General features: G+C 42.6%; 3 protein-coding genes and 1 non-coding gene across 7 annotated transcripts in view; all 4 read left to right on the top strand.

The window, feature by feature from the left end:
* ARID4B (AT-rich interaction domain 4B) overlaps nucleotides 1-5,002 on the top strand; it is an 88,025-nt gene extending 83,023 nt beyond the window's left edge. For all 4 annotated transcript variants that reach the window (XM_063151613.1, XM_063151616.1, XM_063151615.1 and 1 more), the window contains 3 exons: nucleotides 880-1,095; nucleotides 2,497-2,643; nucleotides 3,231-5,002. In XM_063151613.1, the coding sequence (XP_063007683.1) occupies nucleotides 880-1,095; nucleotides 2,497-2,643; nucleotides 3,231-3,361 (494 nt within the window). In that variant the 3' untranslated portion in view covers nucleotides 3,362-5,002. The remainder of the gene's footprint in view (nucleotides 1-879; nucleotides 1,096-2,496; nucleotides 2,644-3,230) is intronic.
* A 2,248-nt stretch (nucleotides 5,003-7,250) lies between these two features.
* Nucleotides 7,251-14,332, top strand: RBM34 (RNA binding motif protein 34). The gene is made up of 10 exons (XM_063151617.1): nucleotides 7,251-7,427; nucleotides 7,568-7,710; nucleotides 8,799-9,018; nucleotides 9,590-9,649; nucleotides 10,205-10,248; nucleotides 10,814-10,897; nucleotides 11,115-11,178; nucleotides 11,286-11,328; nucleotides 12,528-12,646; nucleotides 13,949-14,332. Exons 1-10 carry the CDS (start codon nucleotides 7,251-7,253, stop codon nucleotides 14,258-14,260), a joined length of 1,266 nt encoding a protein of 421 aa, XP_063007687.1. The 3' UTR covers nucleotides 14,261-14,332.
* Nucleotides 14,333-15,187: 855 nt separating this feature from the next.
* Nucleotides 15,188-23,232, top strand: TOMM20 (translocase of outer mitochondrial membrane 20). The gene is made up of 5 exons (XM_063151618.1): nucleotides 15,188-15,345; nucleotides 20,452-20,498; nucleotides 21,210-21,291; nucleotides 21,577-21,719; nucleotides 22,824-23,232. Exons 1-5 carry the CDS (start codon nucleotides 15,222-15,224, stop codon nucleotides 22,866-22,868), a joined length of 441 nt encoding a protein of 146 aa, XP_063007688.1. The 5' UTR covers nucleotides 15,188-15,221; the 3' UTR covers nucleotides 22,869-23,232.
* On the top strand, nucleotides 16,167-16,301 carry LOC134416903 (small nucleolar RNA SNORA14). The gene has a single exon (XR_010027453.1). It is a non-coding gene; the product is annotated as a small nucleolar RNA SNORA14 (small nucleolar RNA).
* Nucleotides 23,233-27,789: the final 4,557 nt, after the last annotated feature.

The raw sequence follows: 27,789 nt of genomic DNA on the forward strand, positions 1-27,789 counted from the left end.
ATTTTTCTTAATAAATATAAATTCAATGTGTTTTTATAAACAACTCTTAACAATGGAGGTTCTGCAGCTTTCCTAGGCATTTTATTCCACTGCTTTGCTAGACTTGTGTTAAATTACAGTTGCTTGTGCCTGCTTTCACCTTAGTTTTATTTTAGTAATGCAAAAAAACTTCAGCCTTTCAATCATTACTCATAAACCTTGTCTTTTAGATAGATTATTTTGTTACTCCCCTTTGAGTGATTTGATTAAAAACCCGTGTTCAGTTTGGCCTGTTGCTTTAAAGTTTTTTCAGCATGAGGTAAAGTTCTTCTATTTTGGGTCAGCAAAAGATATTTTTTCAAAATGAAAAAATTGTATCATCATGTCTGAGAAATTTGTAGAGTACATCACAGATGTTCATATTATTGATAGTGATTTTAGTAGAGGAAAATGAACATAAAGGTTACATAAGGCTAAGAAAAAGCTGTGTTTGCTCTGATTTCTGCTATATGTGTCCTAAAAATACAGTCAAATTCTGTTTGTAACTGTTAGCTCTAAAATGGGATAGAAGTTTATATACTGAATACTGCATTAGAAGTTGATGTCAGAAAGAGGTAAACAGGAGATGGGCCATAAAAATCAGTCTTGTGAACTCCTAGAAAATGTACAGCCCCATGAGCAGGCAGATGTGGTTCATTTTGTCCCCATTATATACCTGGTTGTGCTTCAGTGATGCAAAGAGCATCAAGCCAAGCTGCCACACCAGGATGGATTCTGTTGTTTTAAAGTAAAGGATTTGGGTCAAATAAATTCCCATTGTATGAAAATCAGCACAGAGATTGCTTCTGGCAAGCTTTAGTTTGGGCTTTGTTTTGTAACAGTATCTTTTTGTTTCTTCAGCAAACAGCAGCGACAGTGATGAATTATCTGCTGGTGAAAGTGTGTCCAAGTCCCAGTCAGCAAAATCAGTTTCTACTGGTATGAAATCTCACCAAACCAAATCACTCACAAGAACACAGTCTCCAGGAAAATGTGGTAAAAATGGAGAGAAGGAGTCTGATCTCAAAGAACAGAATAATCGTTTGCCCAAAGTTTACAAGTGGAGCTTTCAGATGTGTAAGTATTTTCTTGAAAACATACCTAGTTCTAGTTCAGACACTTGGGTGATTAATTAGTAATTTTTCCCCATCCATTTTGCATTATTGAACCAGCACATGTTTGCTATTTCCAGGATTAAGAACTTCCACTCTGTTTCAGTCAAGCTACTGGTCCAGCTAGGGGTGAGCAGTGTGGAAGGGATCCTGCATAATCCTATATGACCCTATCTATCTGCCTGTCTGAAAAACAGATCAGTGGCTTATCAATTCCCTTATATTAGTGCAGCTTACCAATTGAATCTGACTTTGCTGTTTTGGGGTTTTTTTTTAAATTTCCTTGTCGGCCCTGAATGTCAGCATTAGTCTCCTTCTAAACGTATTTTTCCCAATTTGTTCTTCACAATCAAGTTGCATTCTAGTGCTCTTCATGAGTATGTAATGTAAAAGGTCTTTGTTGTCACTTACTGCCCTGTTGAGATTCATTGAGCACTTTCCTGGTGCAGCACATCTGAGGGGCTTTTGCTCCTTCCTTTCTTTTTTCCTTGGCTACACTCCACATGCTGAAGTTGCTTGGCAGAAGTTGGTCTATGGAGTGCTCTTTGACACATTTCCTGCTGTAGCTGAATCAGACACTTGAGCTTTCCTCATTTTCCCACAGTCTAACATAGTTGTGACTTTGGGTCCTTTAGTGCTGCCTTCATTACAGATTGATGTGTAGTGCATTTTGCACCTCACAGTAGTTCAAATGATTCTTAAAAGCTTTTGAATGGAGTGTGTCCTGTGTGGCTTCCCTGGACTGAGCCAGGGGTTTCTCCTGCCTTTGCTACCCAGTGCTGTGTGCCATGCTGTGGAAATATCCCATCTGGAGACAGCCAGAGGGGCAGCTCCTGTGCTGGCCATGTCCAGCATGGTTGTCCTGTATGGTTTTTCCTTATGGCATGTATGCCAGGGGCTCCACCAGAACCGCCCCACAGCTGTGCACGTTGCTGTTGTAACCTGCTTGTTTTGTACCAAGACAAGTCAGGCCAGGCTGACCTTCCCAGTGTTTCAGGCCAAACTGAGCCTCCAGCAAGGACTGAAAGCAGCATGCTCAAAGCTAGTTTTTGGCCCTGATGTTTTCATCCCTTGTCTTATTTTTTTTTATCCTTTTCCTTCTGATGGAGAAGGGAATGCATCTTTTTCCTCTCCCAGTTCCTTAAAAAGTCCCCAAAAAGCATATGGTGGTATCTTGCAAAGAATAATAAAAAGTGAACAAATTTGGGGTGATAAAGAGCAGCTGCTGCTGCTGTTGTTTCTTAGTTTTGCTGTCTGCTAGCCCAAAGCACATCACTGTGATTGGAGTATCTTCCACTTCACTGACATCCAGAAGTGTTAGGAAATGCTTCAATACAATAATTAACAGAGGTTGTTCCACTTGCAGCTGACTTGGAAAATCTGACTAGTGCTGAGCGCATAACAGTTCTCCAAGAAAAATTGCAAGAAATCAGGAAACATTACCTGTCCTTGAAATCTGAGGTGGCTTCCATTGACCGAAGAAGAAAGCGCTTAAAGAAAAAAGAGCGGGAAAGTGAGTGCTGGAAACTAAATTCTGCTTTTAGAGGGCTTAATTGCATGTTATGTTAAGGTACTGGGTAGTTTGCTGGGAGATGTGTGTCCTCAGGAGTGTGGTTTTGTTTGGGTTTTGGGAGATGCTGTGTGCAGGTATTTTATGGCCATTAGGAGGATCGGATACCCAGTGACTGTGGAGAGGGAAGAGTGTTACCAAGGTGTGCAATCTGTTGAATGTTCTTGAGGAAGAACCACTTCATACAGGAAAAAATGTACAGAAAATAAACTTTTCTGAGCAGTGAGTAGAGGGTATTAATAACTTCTAATTTTTCCTCAAGTTACAGATAAATTTACTGTAGTGTTGCTTGTGGGCCTAGTTAGTGCTTTCCCCTTGGGATAAGGGATTTATTCCATGACTTTAGGGGATAGCAGATAAATTGAGTGCTTGATACACAAACCAGGCAGTGGAAAAGAAACCAGTCTCTTCCATTGCAAGGCATTGTTTGCTGGAGTCAGTATGTACCAGTGCTTGCTGCTGAGCAGGAAAACATGTTTATTGCTTGATTTATGAATCTCTATAACCTGTGTTTTCCTTTTCCTGCACAGGTGCTGCTACTACATCATCTTCCTCCTCATCACCTTCCTCTAGTTCCATTACGGCTGCAGTTATGTTAACGTTAGCAGAACCATCTATGTCAAGTTCATCACAGAATGGAATGTCAGTTGAGTGCAGGTGACAGCAGGACTTGCCAAAGCACTTTGCACTTAATGGCTGCTGAGGGCCACTCTTTTTTTTTTTCCTTTTTTTTTTTTTATACTGCACAGTGGCACAAAATTCAGACAAGCACTATTTTGTATTTAAAGTTGTTTCTTGACAAGCTAACTTTGCACTTAAGTGCACTTTTATGAAGAAAAAGTACAACAAACTGCTTTTCCTCAAGCAATAATTGTTTCCAACTTGTCTGGGAATTGTAAGTCCAGTGACTCGAAGGCCTTCCACTGTGGCAAATGGAGGCTGTTCACTGCCTGTAGAGACAGGACAATAAGTATATAGTTGTTGGGGTGATCTAAATCAATGTGGTAAGGCTTACTATATTCCCTGGTATTTTGTTAAAGCTGGAACATTTGATATTTTTCCATTTATTTATGACAAATATTGAAAATATTTTCATTTGTACAAGCTAATTGTTTTTTAACTGCTAAGTCACCTTATAGTGGCTTTAATTGTATACGTCAAGCACATCTATTCAAAACCTGCAGTTAGTAGGATGTCTGACATCAGTCCTGATAACCAAATATGAGGATTCCTTTTAAAAGACAAAAAAAAAGACTGACTAATGTTTACAGGTTTGAATTAGGCTTAAGTAGGTTACTCTGGGTTTTAAGAACCCGTTAATTGGAATGAAACTACTGTACTTTGCCATTTTTCTATAAAACAGTATTTTTTTTTAATTTTGATAAAATACATTATGAAAAAGAAAGAAAATGGCTAACAAACTGTATTAAATCTTAATGTATAAAGATTGTATTCAGCCAGTTTAAAGTGTATATTTATTCATAATGGATTATAACAGGTATATTTTTGTGTTTTCTTGTAAATGTTTCTTTTCCCCTTAAAGCAACAAATATTTCATTTGTAATGCTTATTTTATTACGAGCTTCTAGGAGAGGACTTCAAGAGGGAGCAAGGTGTGAGGTTATAATTTGTGGTTGCTGATACCAACACTGCCACAAAAGGGTAGTTGTTTTTAAAATGACTAGCTAGCCGAGTGGTAGATGTTTAATTTTTTAAATGCCTTGTACAAATTCCAAAACCAACTTCAAAATATTTTCACTTGTATTGATTTTATGTTGAATGGATCCCAAGCTCTCTCCTGTCAATTCTATACCTTTGTAAGACATTTGTATATTGCGGAAGTGTTCATTCGAGCTATTTAATACCTGGCACTGTTAATACACAGTACTTTATTGTACAGATTGTTTTACTGTTTTAATTGTAGTTCTGTGTACTTCTTTTGCCTGGGGAAATAGGGGCTGGCATGTTTTTCTTTGTTTTCTGGCAATACAACATGTAAGAATTTGAAGCATTTTGTTTGTAGATGCTAGAGTGTCAGAATCCTTTTCATTTGACTTTTCTAAGAAAAGCATTTTCAGTCTTCGTAGTGTGCGCTTAAGGTTATAACTGATTTTATTGAAAATGGTTTCAAAGTATTCAGAATTGTACAGGACTGTAAAAATTTGTTGACAGACATTGAAGGAAAAGCTTATAGAAAAAAGCTATAAAATATATATTAGGTTCTGCAGAAAATGGAGAGTTATGTAATATATTGTACAAATGTAAGCAAAGGCCTCTGAAATAAAATGCCATAGTTTGTGAATCCCTGATTTTGTTTCTAACAGTTAATTTAAGCAACTGTAGCGTGTTCATGAAAGTTACATCAAGCTGCAGAATCAGTTCAGCAAATGATCTTTGGTACGCTGTAATGGACATAGAAAGGTAAGATAGAGCACCTGCATTTGCCTTATTGTCTTCCTAGTGATTAATTCAAATCCATCCTCTTTTTCAGCAGAAGGCGAAAGCATGGCCCATCATTAAGGCAGAGCCAGCTGAAACAAACTACTGGCTGTAGTTCAGGGGACTAAAATACACCTGCAAAGTGACAGATTACTGATGAGACTGACAGTAACAACCCATGATAAATAAGCTTTGGAAACATTAACTGTGTTAAAAATTATGATGATCCAAGACTACAGGGGTAATTTTAATATTTTCAGTGAAGCTACTAAGAGGATATTTTCATCTGTTTAGTGGAATCAGAGTCATGGTAGTTCAGTTCTGCTTTTCAGTTTTAGTAGACGTAAGGGGAATGGATGTAACTGGGAACTACATCTGGGCAAGCAAGATTTAAATATAGCTTTTCACTCACTACTAGTTCTTGATCAGCTCTCAGTTTTAGTGCCAGCATATTTGCTTTGATGTGACAGTTACTGACTTGATGATCTGGTGGGGGGATTCGTTTACCATTTTAAAACAGGGATCATTAGTCAGCTCCCTGCTCCCAAGTCAAGTTTTTGCATAAATAGGATTTTTGATTTTCTGTGATACAAAGATTATTTAATTTTCATAATATTTCTGATGCAGTTTAGTGGCTACTCAAAACATTTGTCTGAATGTGTTACATTGCACCTCTCCTGTGAAGTTTGTCTGTAAATGATGCTCTCCAGATTCATGGAACCACTTGTATCCCCGTAAGTAGCAAAGGAAGATACCTTTGGCAGACTGTTAGCCAGGCAGTTTTATCCCATGTTCCAGTGGGTCAAATCTGAGTTGATTTTCAGGGCACGCAGCTTTACACGTGGGTGCATTCCCTGCCTGGCACGGGCACTCCGCTTGCAGCTGAGGCAGTTTGCCACCAGCACTGCCTGCTGGGCTGTGCCCGTACTCCTGAGCACCTGCTTGGAGCATGATCCCAAAGGCAAAGCAAGGCAGACACCCCCTGCTGTGTTCTCCACACCTTGCTGAGGGACAGATGCAGGTTGGTGTGTCCCACAATTGTGTTGGGGATAGCTGAGATGGACATGTGCTGAAGGAAAACACGCTTTATTTGAAGTCTCTGCAGTGCTCCCACCGCCCCTTATTGGCAGTCTGCACTGGTACCCATCCATACGTATGACTGGGTAGTTCCCATCACACTGTGGAGTTTTCCTGTTGGCACAGGGATTGAACTTTCTCTCAGGCAGAGTTCCTGGAGGCTGTATGCCTCCTGTATGTCTCTTGCCAAGTTTCAGTGGTCACGAGTCTCTGAAATGTACTGGATGATGGTTGAGCCTGTTCTGCCCCTCCTGTGTCACTACAGTGCTGCTCTTCTGTGTGAAAGCAGATTGGAAAAGCCACCTGCCCCTTTTCAAGGATTTGTGTATTCTCTTGGGCTGAGCCTATCCATGAGGGTCACTACCTTTTCTGGCATCCAGCAGGCAAGGCAGGGATGATGGTGCATGTGTCGACCCCAAGACTTCTCTCCTTTTCAACAGCTGGGATGCTTGTTTAGCCTTCGGATGGATGATGATTCCAACAGAGCTGCTTACAGTGGCAGCTCAAAAAGTGCATCAAACGTGTAATGAGACAGCCAAAGTGCTGTCAGGTTTGCTTCAGCTCCCCTTGGAACTGAGGGTGGTGGGAAATCAGTGAGACAGCCTCTCCTGACTGAATCATTTAGCTTGGAAGAGACCTCTGAGATCAAGTCCAATCTAAAACCAAACACCTCCACGTCAACCAGACATGGTACTAAGGACCACGTTCCAGTCTTTCCTTAAACCCAGGCATGGTGACTCCACCACCTCCCTGGCAATCCATTCCGATATCTAATCATCCTTTCTGTGAAGAAATTCCTCCTCATGTTCAACCTCAGCCTCCCCTGGGCCAGCCTCAGACCGTGTCCATCTGCTCCCGATGCCGGATGTTCCCGGGTGCCCCTGTGCCCACGCGCGGCCCGGTCCCGGCTGCAGGGGGCGGGCAGGCGGGAGCGGGGGCGCTCCGGGAGCCCCTCCCGGCCCCGCGCATCGGAAGTGACGCGGCCCAGCCCGGCCCCGCTCCCGCTCCCGTTCCCGCCGCGCTCGGTGCCCGCCATGCGGGCCCGCCGGGGCGGCGCTGCGCCGCGGCAGCGAGCGGCGGCCGAGGGGCGGGAGGAGCCGTACGTGGTGGGGCAGGTGTCGGGCAGCCTCGGCGCGGCCGCCGCCCCCGCCGCGCCCCTCGCTCGCCTCTTCAGCTCCGCCGCGCCGCCGGTGCTGGTGGCTGTGCCGGCGGTGAGTGCCGGGGCTGCGTGAGCCCAGCTGCGGGGGCTTCGGGCAGCGGCGCTCCGAATAAGTTGTAGTGTGCGAAGTAACTTCAGGGCGTTCTTGGAATTTTGTCCTTCAAGTCTGTTTCTCTTACCTTTTCTTTAAAGGGAAAGAAGAAAAGGAAGCGTGCAGAAGAAGGGGAGGAAGTGTCAGAAGACCAGAGCTTATCCAACATAGAAGAACCTCCGGTAAAAGCAAAGAAAGCCAGAAAAAAGGAACGTTCAGAGGCAGAGAAAAAACTGTCACAGAGGTGAGTGACACCATTTTATAGTAAAATTAAAGCATCTACATTAATTTTAATAGGAGTTCGATGAAACAACGAAGTTCTCGTCTACTACTCATCTTCAGCTTGGTGTTGTGCATATTTTCTGTAGTTTTCCCCTGAAGGAGGAAGGTAGTGCAGCTTCTCGTCTACTACTCAACTTCAGCTTGGTGTTTAAGACTATTTTTAAGATTGTGCGGGTTTTCTTTGGTTTTCCCCTGAAGGAAGAAGGTAGTGCAGCTTCTTGAAACGCTAAGTGTGTGAAGTGCAGATGCCCTGCTAGAGAGCCATCAGGTCCAGTGGCTGGAGGTGGAGACACATGGATCTAGTTCTCTCTGGCTCGGGGAGATGCTCTCTGGCTGTCCTTGGCTTTATCCAGCAGAGGTGGCTCCAGCAGGAGCGAGGTGCCAGACACAGAGCTGTCCGTGTCCTCTGGGCCTTTGCAGTGACACAGAACCTCTCTGTCACTCTGTTCTCTTAGAAACCTGAGGCGAGGTGCTTCAGAGCAGGCTGGAAGCTGCTCACTCTACGATGCACTTTGGATAATGAAGGGAACTTGACTGTAGCACAAGGCTCACCCCTCATCCTGTCCCTGGGCCCATGGAACCTGTTTGCTGTGTTTGTGTCTGCAGCCTTCCAGAGGCTCCTTCAGATCTGCCCCTTGTTCCTGCTCTCTGGCAGGTTTGGATAGAGCGAGACTTGTTAGTGCATGGCAGTATTCCAGAGGTTTGTTCTGAGTCTCCTGCATAATGAAAATGACTAAATCTCTTCTAAGTTCCAACATAATGCAAAGATTATTTTTTCCCTTCAATTTTAAAGGCTGTCAAATTGTTTAATTGTGAAGTACTGGTAAATAGTGAATGCAGTCTCCTGAGGCCAGCAAATAGTTTTTCATGTTACTGAATAGTCAGATACATTTTTTTAATGCAGAATAAACAAAGTAATGTTTGAAATTTTAGAGTTGAACATAATGCTCTCAAATGTAATTTAAAGTATCTTGGAGGCTTCCGTTCTTTCACCCCAAATCCCCTGTTTTTTTCCCATCAGTTGTAACCTGCCTGTTCATTTCTGGTCAGGGAGAATGCTTTGAAGCAGGCAGATGAAGAGGAGGATCAAAAATTGTTTCAGAGCAAAGTGAAGCAAAAGAAAAAGGCTTCTCAAGCCGTCACCAAAAGTGTTGTTAATTCAGCCACGGATGCTACTGCAAAACAGCAAAAGAGAAAACAGGTGGCTGATAAAACAGCAGAGAGAAGAACGGTGTTTGTTGGAAACTTGCCTGTCAGCTGCACTGTTCAGGTACGTGGGTGGGTTCTGTCTGCTAAAGGAATGAAAGGAGTTGCAGCAGTCCTTAGTTTGAGGGGATGTTTCCACCTGGAAGTCACACACACTTGTGATTGGAACTGCTTTTGGAAACGTAGGAAATGGTGCTTGTTCTTAGAACCCATTAGAGACAATCTCTGGTTTCCTGGAGTTCCTGCAGCAGTGGATACAGCAACTCTTTCCTGAGTAGAATTGGTCAGTTCCTTGTCAATGAAAAAATGACTGAATAAATGAGAACTGCATTTACAAAGTTACTCTGGTTCTAATTTTATCTGCAAACAGTGCTTCAGATTGTTACATAAAGCATGCTAAATTTATACTTCCATAGTAAAAGGCACGACTTCCATTTTGGCAATCTGTAGAAGAAGGTGCCACAAAACCCACAGAAACAGTTACAAATTACTTGCATTTTGTTAGTAGCCCGTTAAGGGACCTCCTATAAGTAAAAGGAAAACAGTGTAAGAACAGTATTACCTATAAGTACTAAAAAATAATTCTCATTACCAGGTTGAAAAGTGTACTGAGTGTTTGCAATACATCTGTTTAGGTACTGACATCTCTCTTTAAGAAGTATGGACCAATCCAATCTGTTCGCTTCCGGTCCCTGGTATGTTTCTCTCTTTAATGTTATATAACAAAATTATTTGTTGATGTTGAAAGGCTGTAGTATTTGTAAGGCTTGTACCCTCATTAATTCAGAAGTGGTTTGGGGCATGTGGGTTTTGCTATTAAAAGAAGCCTTGGAGATGTTACCCCAGGGGCACCACAGATGCACTTTTCCTGTAGCAGCAGCTGATCCAGGATCAGATCTTTGTTCTCTGAAGGTGCAATGCCTTTGTTATTGCTGGTTTGGCTGAGGCATTGCTCGCCTGTTTTTAAATAATACAGCAAAGACACATTACTGTAAATCAGGGTACTCACTAAAATAGTTGACAATAACCCTCTTGGAACTCAAGAAACATGTCAGACAAAGTCAAGGCAAGCTCTTTACCTCTGTGGGCTTTTTAGACCATCTCTAGATCCAGCCACTTCTGTCATTTGCTCACTGTACTGGCTGTGTTGCTTTGGGTGGCCCCTGCTTGAATTCATCTTTGTCTTAGGGAAAACTCTTTGTGATAGGTTAACACTAGGCCCACCTAACTCAAGTCTTTTTATCTTTAAGATTCCTGCAGAAGATACTGTATCCAAAAAGGTAGCAGCAATCAAGTAGGTTCCCTTGGTGACTGTTGTGTATTTTTCAAGGCCTAAACAATGTTTAAGTGTTGGTAGTTAAAAGTTTGTCTGTATTAGGTCTTTTTTATGTATTTTGTGTTCCTTTGTCTTTTGTCATTACCTTTGTGTGTATTAAATTTTCTCAACGAGTTATAAAGAATTGTATGCCATGTATACTTGTAATTTGTTACCTGAGGTTGCATTTCTTATATTTTAGGAAGGAGGAAGATGCTAAAAGTCTTTAATTTCTTTGGATGTGTTTATGGGCTGAGGAACCTTGCTCAGGGTGCATATAAGAGCTAAACAAGATGTGGGGTGCATATAAGAGCTGAACAAGATGTGGGGTGCATATAAGAGCTGAACAAGATGTGGGGTGCATATAAGAGCTAAACAACAGTGGGACTCCCTTGCCTGTACAGGGGTAGCTTGACCTGCAAGGGAAATGAAGTTGTTAGTGTGCCAGAACAAGCAGAGGCATGAATGTGTTCAGCAAGAAGTGCCTATGCACTGCACAGCATCAGCAGGATTTCAGCAGTAACGGGTCCTTTTCCTGTTCCAGGCATAAGGTGCACCCCAATGCAAAGTCTGTCAATGCTTACGTGGTCTTTAAGGAAGAATGTGATGCCCAGGAGGCTCTGAAGGAGTAAGTCTCAGTTTTGTTCCTCATACCCTGTTAAAGATGTTAGTTCACATAGATTTACAGGTAAATTTAAACAACCTCCCCTCTTTTGCTTGAATCAAAATAAAATGTTGTTCAAACTTAAAAGTAACTTTGCATTTGGAATACTGCTATGCAGTGACATTGTCAATTAAGTAATATTTATTTCATTTTTAAAACCTTTTGTTTTTGACCACAAAAGGAATGGAACAGAAATTGCTAGTGGATTTCACATCAGAGTTGACACTGCATCTAAGACCAGTTCAGTAAGTAACGTGTTTGGCTAGAAATTCCCTTTTCTGGTTTGGTTGTGGGGCTTTCATTGTTTTCTGTAACAAATAACTTACTGTCCTCTCTCTCTTGTTTCCTTCAGCACGACAGTAAACGATCTGTATTCTTGGGAAATCTTTCATATGGTAAGCCTGAAACGGACTGCTATGCATCGTTAATTTGCATTTATGGAATGGTTGACATTAGGCTTTTTATTTCTTGGTATTAGGTGGATAAATACCTTTTGCTGGAGGTAATTTTTATTTGTTAATTGGAACACCTGAAGAGGTTGTAAGTTTCTGTCCAGTTCTGCACCTTGTTTCCTTTATTGTAGGCAGCACTGCAAGTGCTTTTAGTTCTTGTTGTTGCTTCATGTTTTTTAAATAAATATGACTAAGTTGCATAGGCCATGGCTCTCTAAACTGTTCAAGGGTTACCAATATCTGTTGGTGAACCAATTCCAAGTGATGGACAGTGATGGCTTCTCCTTTTGGTGCTTTCTGTGAACTGCAGGCTGAGTGATTCTGTCCAGGCAGGGCTAAAAGTGAGACTTGATGATCCTTGTGGGGCAGTTTCAGCTGAGAATATATTCTGTGATTTGCTATGCTCTGAAATTACTTCAGCAGTTTGGACCTTTCTCAGCATGTCAAGATTCCCATTGCTGTAGTTAAACCTGTACAGTTGAGTTCAGGTTCAATCTCAGCAGAGAGATGTTTATGTCTACGTCAGGGGATTCCATGAAGCATACCCATACAAAAAAAGAAAATAACCTGTATTTTTGTGATGGCACATACATTTGTCTGCTTAGGCGTGAGATGGAAAAAGGCTCATACACCCAGCCATTATCAGAATAATTGCATAGCAGCTGTGGTTGGAAACTCCAAATCCCTTCTTCCCCATTCAGCTCAAATTCATGGCTCAGTCAATGAAGAGTTGAAGAACTGCCAGCTCAAGCTCATTATCATCAGCATTAATTCTTAGAAAGAAATTCTGGCATAAGGAGGAGCTACAAAAATGTATAGCAGAATTCTTAATTTCTGCTGTGTTCCAAGCATAAATGAACTAATTTGAAAAATCTATTTCAGTGTTTGCCTTAGTTGTTTGTGATTTACATTGTACTCTTCAGAGCTGGAGAAGCAGTAACTGTCAGAGCAAATAGCCCTTCATAAAGTCTGCATTGTCGGCTTGCTGGGGTTTTTCTGAACCACTGATATTTGTGTACCTCTCCTTATTCCGTATTGTTTGTCTCCCTGAGTGGGTAAATGTGAAATACCTGGGTGTGGGCCAGGCTTCCAAGGCTGTGTGTCTCCCTGAAGAGGCCTCTGTTCCGTTGTGTTGCCCGCAGACATCCGCGATGACGCCGTGCGGGAGCACTTCCAGGACTGCGGAGACGTCGTGGGAGTGCGAGTGGTGAGGGACAGGACAACGGGCCTGGGGAAAGGCTTCGGCTACGTCCTCTTTGAGGTACGTGTGTGGGAGCCTTTGGGGTGCCTGTCTGTGAGCCCCTGGGGGTACGTGTGTGAGCCTTTGGGTTACATGTGTGAGCCTTTGAGGTGTGTGTGGGAGCCTTTGGGGTGCCTGTCTGTTAGCCCCTGGGAGTACGTGTGTGAGCCCCTGGGGCACGTGTGTGTGAGCCTTTGGGTTACGTGTGTGAGCCTTTGAGGTGTGTATGTGAGCCTTTGGGGTGCCTGTCTGTGAGCCCCTGGGGGCGCGTGTGTGAGCCTTTGGGGTGCGTGTGTGTGAGCCCCTGGGGCACGTGCGTGTGAGCTTTTGGGGGTGCATGTGAGCTTTTGGGTTACGTGTGAGCCTTTGGGGCACGTGTGAGCCTTTGGGGTGTGTGTGTGAGCCTTTGGGGCACGTGTGTGAGCCTTTGGGGCACGTGTGTGAGCCTTTGGGGCACGTGTGTGTGAGCCTTTAGGAGCACGTGTGTGTGAGCCCCTGGGGCATGTGTGTGTGAGCCTTAGGGGCACGTGTGAGCCCCTGGGTTACCTGTGTGAGCCCCTGGGGTGCGTGTGTGTGACCCCTGGGTTACGTGTGTGAGCCCCTGGGGTTCATGTGGGCCTTTGAGGTACATGCTCCAGGGCACAGGGAGCTCTTCAAAACCTGCATTGGGGTCTGCCCTTGGAGCGTTTTTATTTTCATTTCAGCAGTTCTTTGAGGTCTGTGTGTGTGTAGGTAGGAAGTGAAATGGTAGCGTTGTTGTGTAAGGTGGAAGCAGCTTGGAAGACCAGTTCTGTGGAAGCAGATACAAAACACAATATTTAAGGTGTTGTACGCACTGGATAAAGACTGAACAGAGGGACAGATGAGTTAGTTTGGTATAACTTCAATGTTCTCCCATTTCTTGTGTGTCAAAATGTGAGTGGACTTCTTTCCTGCAGCTGGTTTGCATACCAGCTCTCCACTTTTCATTCAATCTGACTTCCTTCCTCATGCCAGTCTCCCAGCCTCATTTTCCCTTAGATAATTTCCTGCAGTCCAATGCCTTTTTTCCCTATTTTTCCCTGTCTCTCTCTGCCTCAGACGTTGGTGTCTCATTGTAGGCAGTTTCACAGCCTGTTTTCCAGTGTCTGTGCCTCAGTGTGGGGGCTGTGTGGGGGTGCTGGTGTTCCCGAGTGGAGATGTCGTGTAATTCCCTAAATAGAGTGGTGGGAGTGCTCTGTGCTGTAAAATCCTGCTTACCAGTTTTAAAGACAGGTAACTCTTTGTTGGAAAGCACTCAGCTGGAAGTAAAGCTGCTTTTAAAGGGGTTGTCTGCTTTTGTAGAACACAGATGCTGTACATCTTGCTCTGAAACTCAACAACTCTGTTCTGATGGGAAGAAAGATACGAGTGCAGCGTGTGACGGACAAGAAGAAAGAACAGAAAGGTCCAGACCAGTCTCGTGCTCCCAAGGACAGAGCTGATAAGAAGAGGAAAAAAGAAAAGAGCTTCTCTAACGATTCTTTTGTTGGTGAAAAAGCAAACCCGTTAAAGAAGAGCACAAAACCAAAAAGACTAAAAACTACTCCTAGGAGTAAAGCTGGGAAAAACAAACCGTCCTTTGAGAAAAAAAAATCCAGAAAAAATGCTGACTAGTGTTATGAAGATGGATGTATATGAGAGTGTTTTTTATATGTGAGAGTGTCATAAATTTTGTTTGCTAATACAGCTGTTGTCCTTTGTGGTGTTTGCTCTGGGGCATTTGGCTTCTCCTAGAAGGCAGCAGGAGGTGCTGCATGATTTTATCCTTGTTCCAGGAATCTGTCTCCCGCTGAGGTCTTGCTGCAGAGGCTAACTGTGAATTCTTTTTTTTGAAGTTGTGTAGGATTACCCACAATGGCTGTAGAAAAACCTGACTCACATTCAGACCGGGTCTGTGATGAAATAGAAATCGTTGCCTTGATTTGGGCGGCAGAGGAGGGCAGTGGAGCTGGTGTAGGGTCTGGGAGCACAAGTGCTGTGAGGAGCAGCTGGGGGAGCTGGGGACTTTAGCCTGGAGCGAAGGAAGCTCAGGGATGGCCTTATCACTGCAGCCACCTGCAAGGAGGCTGTAGCCAGGTGGGGGCCGGTCTCTTCTCCCGTGCAGCAAGGGACGGGATGAGAGGACGTAGCCTCGAGCTGTTCCAGGGGAGGTTTAGCAGGGGAAATTTCTTCACAGAAAGGGCGATGAGACAGCGGGATGGGCTGGCCAGGGCATGGCGGGGATGGAGTCACCATCCCTGGAGGTGTCCAAGGGAAGCCTGGCCGTGGCACTGAGTGCCATGGTCTAGCTGACCGGGTGGTGTTGGGTTAGGGGCCGGACGCGATGATCCCAGGGCTCTCTCCCGGGATCCCGTTTCCCGCCCCCGGCCCCTCACGGCGCTCGGCCACGCCCTCCTCCCGCGCACGCGCCCCGGCCTCGGCGCAGGCACTGCGGGAGGCGCCCTGGGCCGCCGCGGGCTGATGACGTGAGCGGAAGCGAGGAGGGGTCCTTTGGCCGTGCCCGCTCGCCCCAAGGTGCCTGCGGAGCTCGGCGCGGGCCGCGCGGCGGGAGCGGCGCGGGGGCGGCGGCAGCGCCATGATGGTGGGCAGGACCAGCGCCATCGCCGCGGGGCTCTGCGGGGCGCTCTTCATCGGATACTGCATCTACTTCGACCGCAAGAGGCGGAGCGACCCCAATTTCAAGAACCGGCTGCGGGAGCGTGAGTGTCCCGGGGCGCCCCCTCCCCTTTGCTCCCGTGCCGTCCGTTCCCGCCGCCGCGCGCTCCCCCCCGCGCTCCTCCGGCTCTGCGCTCGCTCTCCCGCCCGGCCGGGCCGCGGGAACGCCGCACGTGCTGCGGCCGCAGCGCCGCCCCCGGGCCCGGCCGGACCCCCGCCCCCCCCGCCCAGGCCCCGCGGCCTCTCGCGTCCCGAACCGGCACCGGGACACGGGCTCACAGCACCGCCTGCGCTGGCGGAGATGCCTTCCAGTCCCCACCGGCCATCCGGCCAGCACTGCACTGCAGCACCGCCCGGCCCCACACACACACACACACGGCCCGTCCCTCTGGAGCAGCCGCGGGGATCGGGGCTCCAGCACCTCCCGGCGCAGCCATGCCCGCCCACCCGCACGGTGCCAGAGATTATTTCTATTGTCTCATCTCAGTCCCCATGTCTCAGCTTTAGGGCGTTTGCTCTGCTCCTCTCACTGCAGGCATGGCAGCAGAGACTGACCCCAGCTCACTGCAGCCTCCTTTCGCTCAGGAGGTCCTAGGCAGGGTCATCCCTTCGGAGAGCGTTTGCTGTGGGTGTTGGGGAGCCTCTGGATTCCATCCATGCTTGGTTCCAATTCACCTCCCCCCGCCTTTTTTCTTGTCCAATCTTGCTCTCCTACAGGCCCAGCAGTGCTATTGTAGGCACCACATTTACCACTTTTTAAAATCTTTTTTGTGTGTGGAACACGAGCAGGTAAGAGTGTGATCTCTTACAGTGAAGTTGCCCTGGTGAGGAGGGGGTCGGTGGCAGCTCTCAGGTATTTCATCAGCTGCATTCTAAACCCTCCTGGCAGCCCTGCCATTGGCTTCCAGGATAAGAATGAATGCCAGAGAAAACTGTTGATTAATCCAAGATGTAGAGCTCTTCTCCCATGGCTCTTCATTATTTCACATCTTCAACATTTATTTAAACCTTCTAATAATCAGTGAGGGTTTTAAATGCAGTTGTAGGCATGAGTACTGAAGGAACACAAATGAATCATGAGCAGTAAGGTGATGCTTTTTGTACTGAGTTATTTCTGTCAGGGTAATACGTATATTATTCCTTTGGTAACTAATCTGAAGATAAGAAGTTATCATTAAGGTAAATTTTCCTGGCAAGTAAACACGATGTGATCAGCAGTTTCATGGATGGAAAAGTCAATAACCAGACTGGTTAAAAATGAGTATTTACCTGATGGCATTAAGATGTAGTTTATCAGCTTTGGTTCTGCCTTCATGGATTGGATTTGCCTGGCCACTGTTGTCACTTAGTGGTGCATTAATTCTGCTTTCCAAGGCTTCCTCCACAGCACATTATGTCTGTCAAACATTTCAGCTTCACGCCCTTGCTCCTGTGTGTAGGATTTTGGGCACATACCTCTTGTGTGTGTGTGTGTGTTCCAAGTCCTTTTTTCCCTGCAGTGCAAGTCATTAATTGGGAAATTGGAGTGCAGTTAACTGGTATGTGCTTGGTTTGCACAAGCAAACTCGATTTCCAGCAACATCATCAGCCGTGGGGTTTTTTATGATGCCAGATGTGCAGCAGGAGAAACACTGAATTATGTAAGGTTATTGCAGAGGCACCAAAAAGTGTTTTTGGATTCCAGGTTTCCATAATCTGAGCCTCTCTCCAGTCATGTTCTGAATAAACCTTAGAACTGCTCTGATTAAGAATTGACATTAACTTTGAAGTGGAAAACAAATGCATTTTGGTTTGGTAGGAGGTCACAGTTGTCATTTGGGGGACTTCATTGCAGGAGTTACAGTCCTTGCATGTGATGCACTGGTCTGCATGTAGTTGTAAGGCTTTAGTTAATTTGTTTTGGTTGTTTTTGGTAGTGTAACAGATAATTTAGTATGGATGCTTCAGCAGTGGTGCCAGGGATCAGGGTATTACAGCATTTTACTGTTGGGGAGCCAGCAAGGCTTGGGCTGTGGAGTACTTGGCCAGGACAGGTTCAGTGCACAGCCAGCTGCAGTTCTTCATGTAAAGATGCTCCATGTGCTGTGCAATACTGGGGGTGTGGGATGGAAAGATGGAGAAACCACCTTTGCAGCACATCCTTTCCAGTAACCTCCTTAGGGTAAGATCCTTTTCCAGCCTCTGTGATGCAGAGTCACCAGAATTTGGGAAGGACAAGAGACCCCACGTGTCAGTGGATTGCCTGTTGTGTTTTGTCAAGCATGTGCTGACAAACAAAGAACCGGTTGGGTTTTTTGCCATCTCTGGGTGCTGGGTTTGGGCCAAAGTTTGCACTGCAAAGGCCTGTCATAAAAATGAGGAGGCCAGATTTAGGTTTCTGGGAAAAGATTTCTTGGAAATTTCTGGAAAGTGTATAGAACTACTGGTCTTTGATTTTTCACATGTTTTAATCTTACCTAGCAGGTTTTGTGTGTGGACTTTTTTCTTGGGTGGCTTTTTAGGTCTTGTTGTTGCTAGTTTGGGGGGCATGTACCTATTTAGTCTTGGGACCAAAAGATAGCAATGCTATAAACATCTGTAGCTGCTGAGCTTCCCAGGCTGTATTTTATTAATAAAATAGTTCAGGTATGTTTACTGTTTGTTTTCTTGAATGAATAATACAGCAGTGCTCTGCTTTAAAATACAGACACACATGTTTTTGTTTAGAGACAGCCAGAATTTCTGCCTGGGCAGCAGGGTGAGAGGAGAGGGCAGTAGGTAGATGGGAGCTGAAAATGCAGATGGCTTTTTGGGTTTTCTGCTCCTTTGTGGCACTGGTTGGGAAGCTGCTGGGGCTGCTCAGGGGCCTTTGCATCCCGTGCCAGCAGGACAGGTCATCCACTGGTTCTCTTGTGGAACTTGTACCCTGAACAAGAGCTGTGCCTGCACTGTGACAGCTGCACTTCAGCTTTGTGCTTTGGATGCATGCACTGCATTTCTGTGGTAATAAAGATTCGCTGACTCCAAAAGATTGCCTTTCCCTTTCCAAAATGTGATTATCTCCTTAGAATAGAAGGAAGTGTTTCATTTTCATGAAGCTCCCTGAGAAAAAACAAACTTGGGAGGGTTGGTTAGTTTGTTTGCTTTTTGAGGTTTTTTACCTCTCAAAGCCATTGCTTTTTTGCTTGTCATACTATAAATGTAACTTTTGGTTGTTATTTCAAAGATACTTTGAAACTAGTAATTCTTCTCAACCACTATGGGAAGAATTCAGAAATATCCTTTAGAGTTACTTGGGTTTTTTAATTGTTTTAGCTAGTGAACTTTTTAAGAGCCTGTAAAAAAAGTATTAAGAAGAGGAAAACAAAGTTCCATAGTAGTCAGGCTTGAAGGGTTTGGTAGATCATTTTTCAGTTTTAAAATCTTGGTGATTCTTTATATTCCTTCACTATTTTCAGGTTGAAGTATATGATTTCAAATCTGTGTGATCAGTGGTCAAAAGCTTTCATTAGTTCCAGTGACCAGCATGTCTTTTGTTTTGTTCTTTATTTCAGAACGCTTAACCTGGTGAATTTTTGTCACATTTTAAGAAGAAGGTATCATAGTCATGCCAAGAAAACACAATTTTCTCCTCAAAATGATGTACACATGTTAAGCTGTTACTCTCTGTATTTCTTTTTGGTGTTTTTGCTGAATGCAGTACAGCTGCAATGTGGCTTGTTTGGATAGTAAATAATATCAAATATTATTTTTTAAAAAAATTTAATCTTTACAATTTTATCTATGATCAAAACTTGTTTGCCTGGTAGTGCAAGCTAAAGTTTTCTGCAAATTAATGCTTCTGAAAAGTTGGAGTGAGCTAATTGAAGCACTAACTTTCAGGAGCAATTCTTTACTATTGAAACCCTCCAAAATTATAAAATTGTAGTAGACTACAGTTCTGTCCAACACGTTTTTCCATCTATAGTATAAATTAACATACACAGGTCAGTTAGTTGTAGAAATCTAGGTGCTAAGTGTTATTAAGATGGTGTATTAAGGTAAAAGGGTGTTCCATCTAGTTAGAATGTGAACTCCCTTTCTGCAAAGAACACAGCTTGTCAGTAAATGCCACATGGTAGGTTATCACTGTACCAGGGAATAGTATTCCTGACTGTCTTCACCATGTGGACAAGGGAAAATTTTTAATTACCATGTAAAACTGCTGATCATATTTGGAAGTATTTCCAGCTTGTAAAATTGTATCAAAAGAAAAATCAGGGCTGTGTGACAGTTGTTCTTCCTAAGTGTAGGAGTTTTCGGAGCACACGCTGAGGACAAAGAGTGGAAGGACAGCTTAACCACAGGCTGTATTCAGAGGTTTTAGTGGTGTAACTATTTCAGTTGATGAACTGAAGATTTACATAAATGATTATTCCAAGGAAATTGGCAGTATAATTAGTGTAATTATTCTTTCTTGTATGGAGAATTGCTACTATAAAGATATCTTTTTATACCTGTCTAGCTGCTTTAAAAGCAACTTTAATTTTAGTTACATTAATTTTGCTGAAGTGGTACAACTTCGTGTAGCAGACCAACTTTTTGCCTTTATGTAGGCAGTTAAATCTGTAAATGTTTCTTCCATCTGTAAATGTTTGCTTTCCTCAGGTTTCAGAAGTGCATGCTGTAGTATTGCTCTTGCTGAGGGATGGTGAGATGCTGCCACTTATTAACTAGTTCCCAAGTCTTTGCTATAAAGTAGCTGAGGAGGTGCCCTGTGTGTATCTGCTGAAGTTCCCCTTCCTTGGCGGTGCAGTTCAAAGGTAGATAGCGTGACTTCCCGACAGTTCTTGTGTGGCTCATTGTTAAAGCCATGTGGATAATTGCTCTGTTACTCTGATTCTCTTTGCTTCTGTGTGCCTGCAGTTCAGGAGGTGTGCTTGCTGTTTGCTGTAGCCCTCAGGAGAAGAGCTGCCATTTTGGGCTGCTGCTGCTGCCAGCCCTCGTTAGACCTCTGAATGATGCTGTGTTGTACTGAGTGGGCTGCAGTCTTCTGCTCAGTCTTCAATATTTGGAATCCATTAACAGTTTCTTCTTTGGAATGGGACTTTGATTTGTTCGTGGTTTCAGACTGTAAGCTGAAGGGCTTTTTAATTGCAAATTGAAAATAAAAGATGTTTTTATTCTTATAGGAAGGAAGAAACAGAAGCTTGCCAAAGAGAGAGCAGGACTTTCCAAGGTAATGCTGTGTTCAATAATGCAGGGCTGTTTTGAAAGGTGTTTCACTTGTATTATTTGTAAGATTTACTTAAGGATTTCTTTTACAAACAAATTTGCAGGATTACAAAGTCCTACAAATATGCAGTCTTTAGGTTTTTTTAATATTCAGAAATAATTGTTGTTGTTTCTTTTTTGTGTCAGATAGAGGAGTTCTATAACAAAGTACAACATATACTGTGTGATTTGATGGTGTTTTCTCTCTTTGTAATATGAACAAGGACTTTTCAGACTTAAAATTACTGATGGGATACACTTATAACTGAACTTGATAGGTTGTTTTGCAATGAGTATTTTATTTCCTTTTCATTATTACTAATGGATCCAGAAAGAAAATAGAAGATTTCTCTTAAACAATTGCATGAAATATGATTGTTATAAACATAATACACCTCAGAATTTATATTTGCTCCTAAATGATGTACTTAATAAACTGAGAAGAGATATTTCAGGCTGTCTGTCTACAGATTTGTGATGTAGTGTTATAAGACCTGAGTCTGATTTTCAAAACCATTCTGAGTATATTTAACTTAGTGGTGACACTTGTTTTTTTTGCCAGTGTCAGTGTAACAATAGGGTTGTGTACATGTTTAATTTCAGTTGAGAATATTTTCTGCTAAGTTTTTATTAGCTGGTGTTTAAGGGCTGATTTAATTTTATTGTGTGTTTATAGTTGCCTGATCTGAAAGATGCTGAAGCAGTTCAGAAGTTTTTCCTTGAGGAGATTCAGCTTGGAGAGGAATTACTAGCTCAAGGTAATAATATTTTTTTTTCCAAAGGGTAAGTTGTAAAATAATTTTTCTCTACCTTTGTTAGAAGATGATTTTTATACACCAAGAAATTCTGGGGAGTCAAATTCATCTAAGAAAATCTGCGTATTTGTTTCTAACCTTATGTGTTCAGAAAGTCCGTCAGGGAAGGAGAAGAGCTTCATGTGGGTTGATTCACCGTAATTTAATCCACTCTTAGTGGATGTTTTGTGTAAATGTGTTACAGTGTGGAAGATGGGTGATTTCAAAACATTGCAATTTGTCATACAGGTGAATATGAAAAGGGTGTTGATCACTTGACCAATGCCATTGCTGTGTGTGGGCAGCCGCAGCAGCTACTACAAGTTCTACAGCAGACTCTTCCACCACCAGTGTTTCAAATGCTTCTAACTAAGCTCCCTACAATAAGCCAGGTATGTGAAGCATTCCCTGTTAGTCTGGTTTGGAAAAAAATTTAAATACTTACTTTATCCACTGTATTAGTTTTGAGTATCAGGTTTTGTAATCTGTTGGTTTTTTAATATGTTCAGTTAGATTAAAAGAAGCTTTTTTTTTTTCACCTTAGATGTTAAAAAGTGAATATGAAAATCATCATGTAGCATTAGTAGCAACCAGGATAAAATAGAAATACAATAGAAATACCCTTGTGTATAGGGTATGTTAAGCTCAGAGGCATCTGACCAGAGCTCTGGTACTATAAGTGGACCCAGTGTTTCCCAAATACAAGTTGGCAGGATTGGAAAAACAGTAACTTTATTGCACTGGGTCTTGAGAGGGTTTTTTTTTAAATTTACATTTCTACAAGTGTTGTAAATGCTATGGAAGTTCATAAAAATGAATCTGTTGCTCCTGGGGACAGCTTTAGACACAAGATATTAACTAGCACCAGAACCCATGACAATTCTGGAGGCTTGGGTGTTTCCCTGATGATAAAAGCATTAGTAGCTCTGTGTATAAAATACCCTCCTGTTTCAGTCTGAGTACAGAGTGGGTGATGTTGTTAATGTGCTTGCAGGTGAGTCAGTTGTGAAATAAATGGTATGTTTTATGTTCCTGGAAGTACAAGGGGACTCCCTAACAGTGTTACCTGACATAAAGCAGAGACTCAGTGCTGGGTATCTCTTGGCTCTTCTTACAGCTCAGGCATGGTTACATTTCAGGTAAAGGTCCATATACCCAGTGGTAACACTGGAAAGTGTCAGGTATGCAAGATGTTAGAGTTGGGAAAATGATTGAACAAAAATGTTTCCTAAGGGAACAGTGCCAGAAACCACACAGAGGTCATCACTTGAGGTTGACAGAATATTGTTTATCTGACTTTGTTAGGTATTGCACTGTTTGTAATTTCTGTGGAACTGACTTCAAAACTTTATTCAAATAGATTGCCATTTTTAACTTTAATCAGTTTGTTCAGTAATTACACTGCTTAATGTTCAGTGTAAAATTACATTGCTTGATAATCAGTTGCCTACTGTCAATTTTATGTAATTGTGAATGAGTTTTTCTCCTTCTTACAGAGAATTGTAAATGCACAGTGCTTGGCTGAAGATGATGTTGAATGAGGTCACACCACAACGGGGGGAAAAAGGTTTTCTTACCCCAGAAGATGAGCATCAGTAGGGGGATAAAGGGGCAAACATAGTAGTTAATGGACTGTGTACCACATCGGGTTCTACCAGAGTTAAAATTAACTTTGTGTAGGTGGGTTTCGCAGGATTTTATTTATTATCCCAGTGAAAAGTGTATTTTGATAAGAATTCATTTTATAAATACACTGTGTTGAGTTATCAAAGTATCACTAACTTCATTATTATTAAAAGATGCAGTTGTAATGTTGTACATATACAGACATAAAACTACGACCTATAAAAAACCCAATGCTCATTTTTGAAAAAACAAAGTTATGGCAATAAAGATTTATCTGCACTTGTGTGTCCCTATAGTACTACTTTAAAATTCAGAATATTTGGGTGTCAGAGCAAATGATCTAAAAATGACAACATTAAAATTTATTTTTAATGTTATGGCTGGTCTTCCAATACTTTAATTAAGTTTAAAACTTTGTGCAATTTCCTGAGAAAATAAATATATGATCATTTAAACAGTAACAGATCACCTTAGAAGGACATGCAGATCACAATGGTAAGAGATGACTGGCTGCACAAAGAATGACAAATCCGTTTCTGTCAGGACCAAAAACATGTAAAGTGGTCAGTTCAAAATCACTGGCAAACTTGAAAGTGCTATTAGTACAGGTGTCTGAAACAAAGCTGTTTGGAATAGAACCTGGGCACATTTTAAGAGCACTAAAGTTGGGGTTTTTTGGAAAGCTTGAAATGTTGCAAGATAGACAGTTGACTATTTCAGTCTGTAGTCTTTAAGACCACAGCAAATGGTTGTTAACAGTCTTCTAAAGGCATTTGCCTTAAGAATAAAATTACACTGATAAGGTAAGACAATTATATCCCACTGGTAAATAGCAAAAGCTAATGGAATTAGATGTACAATTTCAATATGATGTGGTGAATTTTCCTTTGCCAATGAAAAGAAGACAAATACTATACAGCAGGCTCAAGTGAGTAGGAGAAGCGTACTTCTGAAAGCAAGTTTTTAATGGGTAGGATCTTCTAAATGTCAAAACAGACTGGCTTCTGCTATGCTCTGAGTTTGTGCTATCAGCACTCAGGTGGCAGAAGAAACAATTAAAAACATAGCTTTATCTTTTTGGCACAGTGACTCATTTTTAACTTGAGGAGAATGCTTTGAGGTGTCTTTCAGACCAGCTGACAGTATTGATGGTACTGCTAGAGTAAGGTATTAGGTGGCATAGTCTTGTAGAAGTGAGATACACTGAGAGCACTCTAGCCAACTCTGTCTCATTTCAGCCTGGTACAAGTTTCTTCAAAGGCAGATTCTCCTCAGTGGTTCAGAAATTGCCTCACACAGGATTTTTGAGAGGTTAAGTGTATGGTTGATAGTGACCTAGCAGTCAGTTCCTGGGTTTGGGAATAGAAATGGCTCTTACTGAGTCATTCTGCTGAGATGGTTTGCTAGGGAATTTTCCCCTTAAGCCCTTGAAAATATTATTTCCAAAGATTTGAGGTGCCATTGAAATTTTCTGTAATGTGATAAATAGTGAAGTTAGTGGCTGGTATCAACAAACATGTCTTAAACCACTGGATGTAGTTTAATCTTTGTGCTTGAATTGCTCAGGTAGCATAAGGTAAAAGTAAAGCATAGCAGCCATATTCTTCAGGGGACAGTGGCCAGCGTGCTCTTTTCCTTTTAATTTATTTTACAGGGATAGAGTTATTTTGCACTTAATAAAAATACTGTGAAATTACAGAAGTTTCTGTTTTTCATGAGGCTTTTTCAAGGAGTGTTTCTTTTCCCTTCTAACCCTTAAGAGTAAAAAGTAGGAATTTGTTGGTTATGCTGACAGAACTGTTACATATTTACCTTCTGTTTTGCTGGTAACTTCAGCCTATCTTTTTAGTGCACCTTTTAACATTGTTTTAAGGTGAATAAATCTTCCATCCTGCCTTGAAAAACAAACCCAAACAGCACAAGACAGAAGTAGCACCCTTCTGTCAAACCTGAGCATTTTTCTACGCTCTCTGGTATAATGATGACAATTTGAATTCACATTTTAGCTTATAGCAAAGCTCTCCTGAACTGTGTTTCAGCAAACCTGTGTGTCAATTCTGATTTTAATAGACGGTTTAGTGACAGTCTGATTATGTCTGTAAATGGTATTTGCTGTAATAAGCATCATAGACACACATATTGCTCTAACTTTTTTCATTTTCTTGAGCCTGCAAAGTTAGATGCGAACAAAATTTAAGACAGCGTAGGTTTAAATGTAGCCTTAAATGCAAATTTATTCTTATATCTGATAACCCAGAAGTACCTAGTTAGTAAGAGCTCGAGCAAGCTCTGATACCTATTTTTGAGTGCCTTGGACTAATAGAGCTGAATCCTTTTAACGAGATTGAATTTTTTTCTTCTCCCCAAGTGTCCCAGTGAAGGTAACACTACAATTGTGAAGAGTTGGAAGCTATTGTCTAGAATGCAGATTTGCTGTTGCTCCAAGAGCAGCAGGCTGACAGAGGTGTAGCTAAGCATGCACAGTCCACAGATGTTTCAGACTCAAGCAAAGACACTGCTTTGACACAGCAAAGTGCAGGTCATCAGAAATATGGTGGTAATGATGGATTTCTGCATCAGCAGTAGTAATGCCATTGCATTGGCTGTGCAATATATTTCTGTGCTGTATATTTCTTCTCACTTGTGCAAATAAAAAACGTGTGGCAGTAATTGCTGCTATGGAGCTCACAGCTGCTGGAGAATGAATTGGTAATCTTACTTTACTGCAGTCAAACTACTAGTCTCTTTCCCAGAAAGAACCATCTTCCCTTCTGTGCTTCTCCAAGAAAAAGGCACTTGTTTTCAGCACGAAAAGGATTTCTTATAAAGAAACTGAGAGGTCTGTTAGTTATATGTTGGTAAGTCTTCTGTCCTCAAAGTTACACATTTCTTAGGCAGCTTTTATAGAAAAAAAAGCCACCCAGCTAGTTTCATTATCATGTAGGACTACCTTTGATGTCTCACATTTAAGTTTTCTAGATAATGGAATCAAATCCAAAACCAGAGTGGTCAGGCACACACTGAATCATCTGGCACTAATTTCCTTTCCCTGGGGGCTGACACAATATTATTGTTGCCCTTAACATGAAAAATGGAGAAGTCCCAGCCCTGCTGTGTAGGAGGCCAGCCAGCCATCATCAAAGTAAAGCTCCAGCTATTTATGCACTCAGAAGAATCTTTCTAAAGTTTCATTTGTACATCTGTTGATGGTGTGTTTAAAGTCCCTTAGGCTGAACAGTGGCCCTACATGACTGTTGTGTTACAGTTAACATGAGTTAAACATCAAGGGAATCTTTGAAGTGGTCACTAAGTGCTTTTAGTGATTGTTTCAAAGGCATGTTGTGCTGCACACCCATGCTTCTGTGTTCTTAAGTGTATGGACATAAAAAGGGCTGATGTGAAAAGAACAAAAAGATCTTCAAGGTTTCTGTTGTACCCAAGTTTTGGTTTGGTTTTTAGTGTGTTTACACTGACCAGCATAGCTTACAGCATTCTCTGTGCACTGACCAAAGCCTGTTGCAAAGAGCTGAAATTTGTGCTTAATTCATGAGGACTGGGCCAGCTTTCATCAGAGGCTCTCCAGAAACTGAACTAGTCTGGGTAACAGTACTTGTTTTCTGCATTTGTACCAAACTCAAACTTCCCAAAGAAAATGTGGATGTCTAATGCTGTTCTCACAGAGCAGAGTTTGCTACATCTGGTGTATGAATGTGTGGGTGAAGCTGTAGAAAACAGCTGGCCCTTCTGTGTTATTTTTTGTACCAAATTGTCCAACATGCTGGCACTAGATAATGGGCAGCTTTTTCAAAGTACAATGGTTTCCATGTGTTCTTGAAAATCTAGCTTCTCTTCTTTCCCTACAGGAGGGGCTAGTTTTAAAGAATATTTACTGGACATCTTTTGATGAGCTCACTACCCTGCTTTCCAATCATTCCAGTAACTTAATGTCCTTAACTCTTAAAGGCCTCTGAGCTATAAGCTTTTGACCCCAGCCATACAGTTCCTGTCCTGCTTCAAAAAGGTCAGGTCTGTCTTTAGCAGGTTGACAGATGTCCTGCAGAGCTCTCACAATTTCATCATTTCCCTTGCACCTTGAGATGTTCTTGACTCGTCTTTGGGATGAGAGGGTGTCTGGTGGTGCTCACCCATGGTGGGAAAGTTGCCTAACAGAGTGAGTGTTGCAGGTGGCACAGTGTTGCTGCAGCCTACGGATCTCTTGGGATGGTCCATGCTGCAAGGCAGTTGTGAGTGGCTTTTGTGTATGAAATTTCTAGTGTGCATGGAGGCAGAAAACAGATGAAGTCAGATGGTTCTGCCTCTTTGCATGTTGGACCCTTACAGCTAAAAACTGATTTGGTCACACAATCATTTACTTGAGCAGGTCTCAATCTAAACAGCAGAGGGCAGTTTTGCACACACATTTTGTGCAAGCTCACCCTGCAAAATCCTAATTTTTAGAATCTTCCTGTCTGGTGAGGTGATGCAATGCAGCATTTTGTCCAGACAGATTTGGTACGGTGTAGAAGACAGGCTCAGTGGAGCAGCAGTGGAATGTGTTTCAACTGATAATACCTAATTTTGTCTTTTTAAAAACCTGTGTGTTTAACTTGTTGTGATGTCATGATTAGGAGGATTTCCCTCTTTATCTCCATCTTTCAATATAAACCAGCTAAATAGATAAGCCAGCTGCATTGTACAATTTAAACTCTGCAACAAAATGCAACTGGATCTGATTGCCAGGCATGCAAGAAAAGTTGTCCCCTGCCCAGCCGTGATTATTCTGGGTGAGCTTTGCTAGCTGGAGTGAAAGGAATGCACTTTTCACAGTTAGCTGCA

This window comes from Melospiza melodia, chromosome 3 (genome assembly GCF_035770615.1).
Source record: "Melospiza melodia melodia isolate bMelMel2 chromosome 3, bMelMel2.pri, whole genome shotgun sequence".
NCBI lineage: Eukaryota > Metazoa > Chordata > Aves > Passeriformes > Passerellidae > Melospiza > Melospiza melodia.

Bases quoted from the DNA above. Each gene is read 5' to 3' on its own strand.
- RBM34 (XM_063151617.1), top strand. From the start codon at position 7,251: ATGCGGGCCCGCCGGGGCGGCGCTGCGCCGCGGCAGCGAGCGGCGGCC. The intron at 11,179-11,285 runs GTAAGTAACGTG...TGTTTCCTTCAG, and splicing joins CTGCATCTAAGACCAGTTCA to CACGACAGTAAACGATCTGT. The intron at 12,647-13,948 runs GTACGTGTGTGG...CTGCTTTTGTAG, and splicing joins TCGGCTACGTCCTCTTTGAG to AACACAGATGCTGTACATCT.
- TOMM20 (XM_063151618.1), top strand. From the start codon at position 15,222: ATGATGGTGGGCAGGACCAGCGCCATCGCCGCGGGGCTCTGCGGGGCG. The intron at 15,346-20,451 runs GTGAGTGTCCCG...TTATTCTTATAG, and splicing joins CAAGAACCGGCTGCGGGAGC to GAAGGAAGAAACAGAAGCTT. The intron at 20,499-21,209 runs GTAATGCTGTGT...GTGTGTTTATAG, and splicing joins AGAGAGCAGGACTTTCCAAG to TTGCCTGATCTGAAAGATGC.